We start from the raw sequence: 11,855 nt of genomic DNA, 5'->3' as shown, positions 1-11,855 counted from the left end.
ACAGTGCGGCGCTCCCTCAGCACCGACCCTCCAACAGTGCGGTGCCCCCTCAGCGCTGACCCTCCGACAGTGCGGCGCTCCCTCAGCACTGACCCTCCAACAGTGTGGTGCTCCCTCAGTACTGACCCTCCAACAGTGCGGCACTCCCTCAGCACTGACCATCCAACAGTGCCCCACTCCCTTGGCACTGACCCTCCAACAGTGCAGCACTCCCTCAGCGCTGATGTTCCAACAGTGCAGCAATCATGCTCCGACAGTGCGGTGCCCCCTCAGCGCTGACCCTCCGACAGTGCGGCGCTCCCTCAGCACCGACCCTCCAACAGTGCGGCGCCCCCTCAGCGCTGACCCTCCGACAGTGTGGAACTTGCTCAGCACTGACCCTACGACAGTGTGGAGCTTGCTCATCACTGACCCTCCGACAGTGTAGCACTCCCTCAGTGCTGACCCTCCGACAGTGTGGAGCTTGCTCAGCACTGACCCTCCGACAGTGCAGCACTCCCTCAGCGCTGACCCTCCGAAAGCGTGGCACTCCCTCAGCACTGACCCTCCCAACAGTGCGGCACTCTCTTAGCCATGAACCAGAGATGAGTCCTGAACTGTGTGATAGCGTAGAGGAGAACAATCGAACTGGAATCTGGAACTGTTTTTATATAACAACAATAATGCTGATGTAATATCTTTTTTTTTTGCAGGTTACATGCCCTCAGACATGCCAGTGAAGGCAAAGCGCAGCACGTTTAATTACAGTCTCCCCATCACCATCAGCAAGCCAGGTACTGAACACAGACAAGCCTCGGCGCTGATAGAAACACACAGAAATTGCTGGGAAAACTCAGCAGGTCCGGCACCACCTGTGGAGAGATAGCAGAGTTAACGTTTCGGGTCCAGTGACCCTTCTTCAGAACTTAGAGTTTTCTGACACAGGGTCAGAACTTAGAACAGAAGGTTACTTTGTGATAGACCCTGTTATCCAAACAATGTGATCCACACAACTTGTGATACTTTGTGTGTCCCGACTTATTTGGAATGGCCACACAATTCAATCAAAAGCCCAAATCACTCCGGGCTTGTCGAGGATCTAAGAAATCTCTGCTGAGCCTGTAGTTTCTGGCCCAGGGTAGGGATACTTTCACTGTACCTCATGGAAATCCTTCTCCAACCTTCAAACATTTTACAAATGATTGATAGGCTTTGGTTGCCACTGACAAGCATTTATAGCCCATCCTTCACTCCCCTTGAACTGAGCGGTTTGCTTGGCCATTTCAGACGGCACTTTTGAGGCAGCCATATTACTGTGGGTCTGGATTCACGTGGAGTGAATCAGTGTCCACTGCCCATGCTGAAGACCCATTGTTCTCTGAGGAGTTCTTTCATGCTGCGTAGTTGCTGCCATTTCAGTTTGGACAATGGAGGTGCTGCCCAGGCAGAGAGCTGAGATCATCAGGTTCTTGGTCAACTGATCAGTCACTGCTGTCACAGCCCCCTCTGTGTAAATAGTTGAATTGGAAAGAGAGAGTGGATGTGGAAATTTGTTCAAATGCGTCAGTGACATTGTCCCTCCCCATCTCTGTCACCACCGACAACCATCGATGTAGAGATGAACAATGTTTGTACATTTGAAGTTTAAAGACGGGTTTGGTGTTGAGGAGAAGGCACTCCATGATTTCCCGAGTTCTGGCTAGCTCTTTGCTCACTGAGGAGGTCATACACACTGTAAACAGGCTGGATACCCCTCAGTCTGGGCTGGTACATGAGTCCCATAGGCTGGTTTCAGGGATCTGGGAAGGAACCAGTCCCCTTGGCTCACGGGGATACATGACCTGCAGGGAGAAACCGTCCCCTCTCCTCACAGATTTGGGGTTTAGTGGGATTTGCCAGCTTTGGGCATTACTTGTCAAAAACTAAAAGCCAAGTAAACTAGCATTTCTATTTCTTTAAAAGCTGCTACGCTCTGAATCTCCTCAGTAAGACACTGCAACCAGCTGATTGAGATTGTTTGAAGAGTTGACTTGGCTGAATCATTAAGAATGTGTTCAGACTTGTTGACAGACCCAAAAGACTGTGTGGCCGATCCAGGTAGCTGCATTGTCAAACATGAGTAGTGTAAAGGGTGTGGAGACAATATTTGTGTGAATTAATTGTATGATTTAAGTCAGACTGAGTGTAGAATTGATGCTCTTCCTCCACCTCTTAGCCCCCCAGGTTGTGAGTATTCAGGATTTGGGAAAAGCTTCAGTAGTTCCCAATGTCCCAGAGAGGAAGAAACTCACATCATCTGGATACAAACTCAAAGTAAGTTTCCAACACAGGTCTATTATTGTTGGGGTAACAAGGGTGCTTTTATCAGAACAAACCTTACAGAGGTGGGAGTTCATGGGCTAAAGCAAGTCAGGGGGCGGCTCCGTGTAAATACCACTGGCTTATTGATAATGGGTTGAATCGTTCCTCCTTCCCCTGTTGTTGCTGTCCCTTTATCAATGTTTTAGCTATTCCTGCCACAATATCTTTGAGGCCCCAGTAGTCCCTCTACTCGGGTGTTAGTCTGAATAATCCAAAATCCCGGTCTCAGCAAGGACTCGATTTAAACCAATCTGGACTTTATAAAATGTGAATCTGTCGATGACCTGTTGCTGCTGTTTTTGTCATTCCAGCCGTCGGCCTACATATTCCGGGAGGACACTTTGCCTCCTTATCGTCAGATGTTTTACCAGCTGTGTGACCTGGACGCAGAGAGGTAATGACTCGGTAGTAACTGGGGAATGGGAGCAGAGTTTTGGGAGTTGCTGCACTGTGGATGTATTGAGAAGGGTAAAAACTGAGCACATTTGTTTCAAAGGCTTGGTCTCATTCAGTGTTGTGCAGCTAAGCTGGTTGAAGAATAAATATTGACCATCACACAATGGAGAAAGACCCAGTTTCTCTTCACATACTACTTCTCTTCACCTCTATCTGAGAAAAAGGGAGATTTTCAGCTTAAAGTTCCATTTGAAAGGTGGCACCTCTGATAATGTGAGACTCCCACAGTACTTGCTGTCTGACTACACAGCACTGATTCACCAACAGTGCGGTGCTCCCTCAGCACTGACCCTCTGGCAGTGCGGTGCTCCCTCAGCACTGACCCTCCGACAGTGCGGCGCTCCCTCAACACTGACCCTCTGATACTGCGGTGTTCCCTCAGCGCTGACCCTCTGACAGTGCAGCGCTCCCTCAGCACTGACCCTCCCACAGTGCGGCGCTCCCTCAGTACTGACCCTCCGACAGTGCGGCGCTCCCTCAACACTGACCCTCTGATACTGCGGTGTTCCCTCAGCACTGACCCTCCAACAGTGCGGTGCTCCCTCAGTACTGACCAGCCGACAGTGCAGCGCTCCCTCCGCACTGACCCTCCGACAGTGCGGCGCTCCCTCAGCACTGACCCTCCGACAGTGCGGCACTCCCTCAGCACTGACCCTCCGACAGTGCGGCGCTCCCTCAGCACTGACCCTCCGACAGTGCGGCGCTCCCGCAGCATTGACCCTCCGACAGTGCGGCGCTCCCGCAGCATTGACCCTCCGACAGTGCGGCGCTCCCGCAGCATTGACCCTCCGACAGTGCGGCGCTCCCGCAGCATTGACCCTCCGACAGTGCGGCGCTCCCGCAGCATTGACCCTCCGACAGTGCGGCGCTCCCGCAGCATTGACCCTCCGACAGTGCGGCGCTCCCGCAGCATTGACCCTCCGACAGTGCGGCGCTCCCGCAGCATTGACCCTCCGACAGTGCGGCGCTCCCGCAGCATTGACCCTCCGACAGTGCGGCGCTCCCGCAGCATTGACCCTCCGACAGTGCGGCGCTCCCGCAGCATTGACCCTCCGACAGTGCGGCGCTCCCGCAGCATTGACCCTCCGACAGTGCGGCGCTCCCGCAGCATTGACCCTCCGACAGTGCGGCGCTCCCGCAGCATTGACCCTCCGACAGTGCGGCGCTCCCGCAGCATTGACCCTCCGACAGTGCGGCGCTCCCGCAGCATTGACCCTCCGACAGTGCGGCGCTCCCGCAGCATTGACCCTCCGACAGTGCGGCGCTCCCGCAGCATTGACCCTCCGACAGTGCGGCGCTCCCTCAGCACTGACCCTCCGACAGTGCGGCGCTCCCTCAGCACTGACCCTCCGACAGTGCGGCGCTCCCTCAGCACTGACCCTCCGACAGTGCGGCGCTCCCTCAGCACTGACCCTCCGACAGTGCGGCGCTCCCTCAGCACTGACCCTCCGACAGTGCGGCGCTCCCTCAGCACTGACCCTCCGACAGTGCGGCGCTCCCTCAGCACTGACCCTCCGACAGTGCGGCGCTCCCTCAGCACTGACCCTCCGACAGTGCGGCGCTCCCTCAGCACTGACCCTCCGACAGTGCGGCGCTCCCTCAGCACTGACCCTCCGACAGTGCGGCGCTCCCTCAGCACTGACCCTCCGACAGTGCGGCGCTCCCTCAGCACTGACCCTCCGACAGTGCGGCGCTCCCTCAGCACTGACCCTCCGACAGTGCGGCGCTCCCTCAGCACTGACCCTCCGACAGTGCGGCGCTCCCTCAGCACTGACCCTCCGACAGTGCGGCGCTCCCTCAGCACTGACCCTCTCAGTACTGATCCTCTGACAGTGCGGCACTCCCTCAGTACTGATCCTCTGACAGTGCGGTGCTACTTCAATACTGTATTAGCAGAGATAGATGGAATGTGCGGACGTGACTCGACTTGAAAACGAGAGTCAGAGATGTACAGTACGGAAACAGACCCTTTGGTCTAAATCATCCATGCTGACCTGATATCCTAAATTAATTTAGTCTCATTTGCCGGCATTTGGCCTATATCCCTCTAAACCCTTTTTATTCATGTCCCCATCCAGATGCCTTTTAAATGCTGTAATTGTACCAGTCTCCTTCACTTCCTCTGGCAGCTCATCCCATACACGTATCACCCTCTGCGTGAAAAAGCTGCCCCTTAGGTCCCTTTTAAATCTTATCCTTCTCGCCCTAAATGTATGCCCTCTCGTTTTGGACTCCTCTCCCTTGGGAAAAAGACCTTGTTTATTTACTCAATCCGTGTCCCTCATTATTTTATAAACCTCAGCCTGCCCCCTGTAGCCTATTCAGCTTCTCTCTATCACTCACCCTCCAACCCTGGCAACATCCCTGTAAACCTTTTCTGAACCCTTTCAAGTTTCACAGCATCCTTCCTATAGCAGGGAGAGCAGAAGTGAACGCAGTGTTCCAAAAGTGGCCTAACCAGTGTCGTGTAACAGCTGCAACACCGTTGCTGAATTGCAGAACCTGGATCAGATGTGCTCTGCTGGTTGCAGTTTGCACATTCAGGTCTGGATAACTCTATCTGTACTGTACCCTCCAGTGAACTTTCTCAGTAGAAATAAAGTGGTTGCTGCAAAATAAAGAACTTTAATTGATATAGCGCCTTTTCATATTCTGAGTATCTTAAGAGTTGCAGGGAGATGATGGCATAGTGATAATATTGCTGGACTGGTAAGCCAATGAGCCAGGACATATGTTCAGATCTCATCAAGACAGCTCGTGGAATGTGTAGTCCGTGAATTAAATCTGGAATATAAAGCTAGTCTCAGGGACAGGGACCAGAAACTTCACATTGATTGTCTCAATATCTCATCTGGTTCACTAATATCCTTTAGGGTTGGAAATCTGCCGTCCTTACGGGTCTGCTCATCATGTAACTCCAGCAATGTGATCCATTCTTAACTGCCCTCTGAAATGGCCAAACAAACCAAGGGCAAGGGCTTGTTCAGGGGCAGTTAGGGATTGGAAGCAACAAATGCCAGCAATTCCAGTGAGACACCTGTCAGAAATCAGAACTGAGGAAGAGTCACTGGACCCAAAACATTAACTCTGATTTCTCTCCACAGATGCTGCCAGACCTGCTGAGCTTTTCCAGCTGTTTGTTTTGTTTTTGAAACAGTTCTAATTGTTCCCTTCTGGCATTTCAGTTTAAGAAAAATAATTCATCGCAATGAAGGCAGAGAGACGACATGTACTGAGCGGGACGGATGGTGTCTGCCCAAAACCAACGATGAGCTCCGCGACCGGATGTCTAACATGATTAAAGAAATCTGGCACAAGAACAAAGCAGGTGAAGCCAGTGAGCATGCTGAAAAAGGGGTACTGAAATCTGTGCAGTTTAACCACCTCAGAGTAAGGGGTTAGTTCACTTGGTTGCCCTTCTCCATTTTCCCTCTAACTGTGACCAACTCCTCGAAACCTCCTGTGTGTGTTGCATGGTGCCTGTCCTCCCAGAGTGACAGCACCTTTCTCAGCGCATTGTTCCCCTGCCCTTGCAGTGCCATACCTTCGGTCAAAGAGATGTACAGTACGGAAACAGACCCTTTGGTCCAAATCATCCATGCTGACCTGATATACTAAATTAATTTAGTCTCATTTGCCCCATATCCCTCTAAACCCTTCGGGGTTCGGTGAGATCTGTTCAATTTTGACACTGTCAGAAACGCACTGTCTGAGTTTGGCTGTAACCTGGGCATGATGCTCTTCCTCCCTCTACAAGGATTTCAGTGAGTCCCTCTCTCACTGCACACCCAGGTCATGATGCAGGGGAGTCAGTATTCCTGTGTGAAGGTCTTTTACAAACAGCTGTGTTTGTGAACGACCTGGATAATGGTCACTCTCCGTTAACACGGTGGGGTGGTCAGAAGAACAGGTTATAGTTTGTCACCGGAGCCACTGTGTGAGACTGACTGACTGACTCCATATTCCTGATAACGGGATTTTCCTTTATTTTGGGTTTAGTTTCATCCTCTTCAAAAAAGAAGCCACTGGTCACACAGGGGAGAGAAGATTCTGAATCTGCCGAGGATGAGGAGGATGAAGAGGAAGAGTATCCACCGTCAGAAGGAAGTGAAAATGAAATGGAGACTGAAATTCTCGATTACCTGTGACGTGAGTGACCGGGAGCTGCCGTTGGAGACGTGGAGGGAGAGTGGAGTGGTGGTGATTCTGTTAGACAGATTGTTCTGCTTTCCTGGAGGAGTAAGGTGGTATTCCTGCAGCCACTGTGTACAGCCGCCTGGGACTCCTGCAGTTGGGGAACCAGTGAGCAAAGAGGCTGCTGATCATGTTGGTTACTGGTGTTCAGCCAACAAATTCACATGCCTCCTGTTTGCCTTTCACCTTGACAGCCAAAAACTTTACCACGGTTGTGCCACTGACTGGGGATGGGATGTGGAGTCACTGTGCTGTATTGTAGCATTGTCTGTCTCTCTGTAACATTCATTGGGAGGGTTTGTGATTTCTTTGACTCCTTGGTGCAGCAGTTTATTAGACTTTTCCCAGTCTCAATATGGGGTGTCAAACAGGTCCTGTCACATGGTGTTAGGGCTAATGAGCGCAGGTTATTAACTTTTGTCTGTTATTATTATCTGAATCTTCCAGCTGTGAATTCCTGTTGCCTTTCTGCAAACAACCTCAGAACCAGCCTCCAGCCGATGTCCATAGCGTTGGTTCCAGTATTTCTGATGTATTTTGAGCCCTTTACTATATCTCATGTATGTTCTACAACAGATGGATTGCCAATTACACTCCAGTAGGGACCACTCTAACATGCAACAGATGAGCTACCCAACTCCTTAGCCTGGACTCACTTCAAACCCTGATCCCAAAAGGGATGCGATGGTGACTTCCCAGGATAGAGGGGTGATTACCATCAGGTTATTGCTCTGAGAGCGCCATTTCCATTAAACCTCTTTTCGCCTCTAACCTCTGAAAGGATGACATTTAAAACATTGTTTTCTCTTGTTAAATATAGTTTTGCTTTCAAATGGTGTTGTGATAATATTTGCATTTGATGTGAAATGAGGGTATGTCTGCCTGGTGATGAGAGATTTACAAACTCACCTTGTCCTCACCTCTCCCACCTTGACCTAGTTCTGGGGCCTTGCATAGGATTGTCTTTAAGAGCCTGCGATAATAGAGCTAACTGTTTGGGCGGCACGGTGGCACAGTGGTTAGCACTGCTGCCTCACAGCGCCAGAGACCCGGGTTCAATTCCTGACTCAGGCGACTGACTGTGTGGAGTTTGCACGTTCTCCCCGTGTCTGTGTGGGTTTCCTCCGGGTGCTCCGGTTTCCTCCCACAGTCCAAAGATGTGCAGGTCAGGTGAATTGGCCATGCTAAATTGCCCGTAGTGTTAGGTAAAGGGGTAAATGTAGGGGTATGGATGGGTTGCGCTTCGGAGGGTCGGTGTGGACTTGTTGGTCTGAAGGGCCTGTTTCCACACTGTAAGTAATCTAATCTAAAAAAAACTCTGGGAACAGAGATTGTTGCCATTCACCTGCAGTAATGCTGCAAACCAGTAGGTGGGGCAGTCCTGGGAAGCCTCTTAGTCCTCTGTACAGTCTTCACTGGTTAGAACGTCAGTAGTGCTCCTGTTTGTAGCTGATGTTTAATTGGTCTTCGCTTTGCAAACCCTGTTGCTGGAAGACATTATGTACAAATATATCAATGTGCTGGGCAGGAAAACATAAACTGGTCCATCAGCCTGTCCATATTCATAATGTCTGGAGCATTGCAGACACTCTGCACAATAATACCCCTGACATGCCCGTAAAGACGTCCACAGATGGTGAAGCTCTCAGTAGTTTGATTTGGAGATTGTTGACTGCATGGACTATGTGTGACTCAGATAGCTCAGCTGTCCTGTGCAGGTAGAGGTCACCCTGTGCCAGGAGACTGCAAGCTTTGAGCAGTTTTTTTATCCTTGAAGTAAGACTGGCCTTGACCTTGATGTGTGATTGCATCTTTGTTGATGTATCTGGACTGACTGGGTCTGTTTCTGAGTGTGTCAGGTCAGGATTACAGTACTGTCTTGGAGCTCAGGTCAATATAGGGAGGAAAGGCTTTAAATGCCAACACTTTAAGGACAAGTTGTGAGACTGATGGGAGGCGAGGGAAGGGGGAAGCTGGGTGGGTAAGTGGTGTGATCTGGGATTGGATGGGTGCAGAAGTAGCAACACATAATGAGAGGGGAGATACACTCTCATCAAATTTAAATTCACTCTGTCGTTCTTCCACCTCCTCCCCTGGACGTGTTGCTGTTCTAAGATGGCAAATGCGTTCCAAGGGCACCTGACAACTGAAGAGAAATAGGGAACATGCAAGCAGCAGGTGACTGCACCTCCGAACTCAAACTAATCTCAAGCCTGAGAAACACTCAGCTGTTAAAACGGTTACTTGGACAAATGAGAGTTATTTGTGGAGCTGTTTATTTGCAGCAGACGTGGACTGCAGGGAAAGGGAGATGCTTTTCTTATACAAGGTTATGTAGCATGATTTTTTTCATGCTGCTTTCATGTAATTGGAGTGTTTTTCCAACCTCAAATGAGAACTGTCAGCAATTCCATCGAGATCTGCAGCTGTACCTACCTTATAAACTGAACAGAATAAAATGAACATGTTGTACCAGCTGTGCTTGTTGAAGTGATGGATTAACTTCACCCTCAATCACACCCTGATTAATTAACTTAAATTCAGGACAGCTTCGAAAGAGGCAAATATGACACACCTCTAAATTTAATTTTCCGGGTTTGTGGACTAACTTTGCAGAATTATTAGTGTGGAAGAAGGCCATTTGGCCCATCATATCTGCACTGATGGTTTTGGGGTAGCTTTTTTTGGAGTTGGCACACATGGGACAAGTTATAAACATCCTCCTCTAGGACTGTAAGATTCTATAATCCTGTTAATCACCTGCACAACCAATGGGAACACCACCTCCTGCAACTCCTCCTCCAAGCCATTCACCATTCCAACTTGGAAATATATCGCCATTCCCTCAGTGTCGCTGGGTCAAAATCCTGGAATTCCCTCCTTAAGGGTACTGTGGGCTACAGCCCACAGACTGCAGCAGTTCAAGAAGGCATCTTACCCCCACCTTCTCAAGGGGCAACTAGGGATGGGCAATAAATGCTGGGTTCACCCAGTGTTGACTCATATTCCCACGAATGAATAAAGAATTACTTTCCAAGTGCAGCCTCTGTTGTAAAGGGAACTGCAATAAGGCACTTAGACACAGCAAGCTTTTGTAAACATCAGAAATAAGTGCTTTCAATCCGCACACACCCCACACCCCAGGCCTTGTCATCACATGGGCTGCTACTAAATACAGCCCATTGACAGCTAATAGATTCCACTGGCAGCTATTCATTCACCCAGACTGTCTTTACCTACTCCTTTGTCCAACTGTTTTCTGTTTTTGGGCTATATCTCCGGTTTACTCCTATTCCCCATCCTATCTTCTGTATAAAAAAAATCTTTTTCCTAGTTACCATCAGTTCTGAAGAAGGGTCACTGGAACTGAAACATTAACTTTGATTTCTCTCCACAAGGGTGGCACAGTGGTTAGCACTGCTGCCTCACAGCGCTAGAGACCCGGGTTCAATTCCTTTCCTAGTTACCATCAGTTCTGAAGAAGGGTCACTGGAACTGAAACATTAACTTTGATTTCTCTCCACAATTGCTGCCAGACCTGCTGAGATTTTCCAGTGATTCCTGTTTTTGTTTCAGATTTCCATTTGCAGTTCTATTAGGGTTCTTATTTGGTTTTATAAATGTAGGGGTATGGGTGGGTTTCGCTTCGGCGGGTCGGTGTGGACTTGTTGGGCCGAAGGGCCTGTTTCTACACTGTAAAGTAATCTAATTGCTGCCAGACCTGCTGAGATTTTCCAGTGATTCCTGTTTTTGTTTCAGATTTCCCTCATTTGCAGTTCTATTAGGGTTCTTATTTGGTTTTAATCTGTATTTAGCAATGCTGGTTAATTTGTGCCTCTTTACCCAAGTGATCAGGCAGAACCCCAATTTTTCTTGTGCATATCCTTAACACTGCCATAACCTGGCAGACAGGTTGAACACCTCGACTAGTTGTGAACGCTGTTGCCAATTACTGTTGTTAGACAATACTCCTGTTGAGCATTCTCAAAATTATAGATTCCATCAAGAACATTTGATGCTCTACTTTCCCCCGGGAACACTATTTAAACAGAGAAAAGCAAGGTGCTTGCTGTCACTTCAGTCCTTACTGAAACCAAATTCCAGTCATAGAGATGTACAGCATGGAAACAGACCCTTCGGTTTCAACCTGTCCATGCCGACCAGATATCCCAATCCAATCTAGTCCCACCTGGCCCATATCCTTCCAAACCCTTCCTATTCATATACCCATCCAAATGCCTCTTAAATGTTGTAATTGTACCAGCCTCCACCACTTCCTCTGGCAGCTCATTCCAAACATGCACCACACTCTTGTGTGAAAATGTTGCCCCTTAGGTGTCTTTTATATTTTTCCCCTCTCACCCTAAACCTAAGCCCTCTAGTTCTGGACTCCCCGACCCCAGGGAAAAAACTTTGCCTATTTACCCTATCCATGCCCCTCATAATTTTGTAAACCTCTATAAGGACAACCAAAATTGTTTTGTCCCCACATCTACTGCACAAATTCTTTGCCGACAGGAAGCATTCACTGGGTTAAATGATGCTGGCTACTTCCAGTGGGCAGCAACCAATATCTCACATCCCCCTGATTATTTTTAAGGCAAAAGTAGGGCAATTCTTGTTACATGAGGAGGTGAAAGGTTATCGGAGTAGGTGGGGAATGTGGAGTAATCAGATCAGCCCTGGATAGCAAGGAAGGGTCTGTGTGGGGTGTTCCTGATTTGTGTGTACTGCTAATTTAAATAACTTGCACACACTGTGGAGGCTGTCGGACTTATTTCAAAGGACCTGTTCCTTGTGTCATCATTTCACCTTCCTCTGTTTCCACTATTTCATGGGAATAGTAGTCTGGCCTGTTACTGGCT

General features: G+C 49.2%; 1 protein-coding gene across 1 annotated transcript in view; it reads left to right on the top strand.

The window, feature by feature from the left end:
• The window catches only part of gtf3c5 (general transcription factor IIIC, polypeptide 5), a 43,250-nt gene extending 35,190 nt beyond the window's left edge, over window positions 1–8,060 (top strand). The window contains exons 7-11 of the mRNA XM_043720600.1: window positions 693–773; window positions 2,195–2,292; window positions 2,652–2,734; window positions 5,982–6,124; window positions 6,796–8,060. Of these exons, the coding sequence (XP_043576535.1) occupies window positions 693–773; window positions 2,195–2,292; window positions 2,652–2,734; window positions 5,982–6,124; window positions 6,796–6,944 (554 nt within the window). The 3' untranslated portion in view covers window positions 6,945–8,060. The remainder of the gene's footprint in view (window positions 1–692; window positions 774–2,194; window positions 2,293–2,651; window positions 2,735–5,981; window positions 6,125–6,795) is intronic.
• Window positions 8,061–11,855: the final 3,795 nt, after the last annotated feature.

This window comes from Chiloscyllium plagiosum, chromosome 30, assembly GCF_004010195.1.
Source record: "Chiloscyllium plagiosum isolate BGI_BamShark_2017 chromosome 30, ASM401019v2, whole genome shotgun sequence".
Taxonomy (NCBI): domain Eukaryota; kingdom Metazoa; phylum Chordata; class Chondrichthyes; order Orectolobiformes; family Hemiscylliidae; genus Chiloscyllium; species Chiloscyllium plagiosum.
This window is presented reverse-complemented; position numbering and strand designations above follow the sequence as displayed.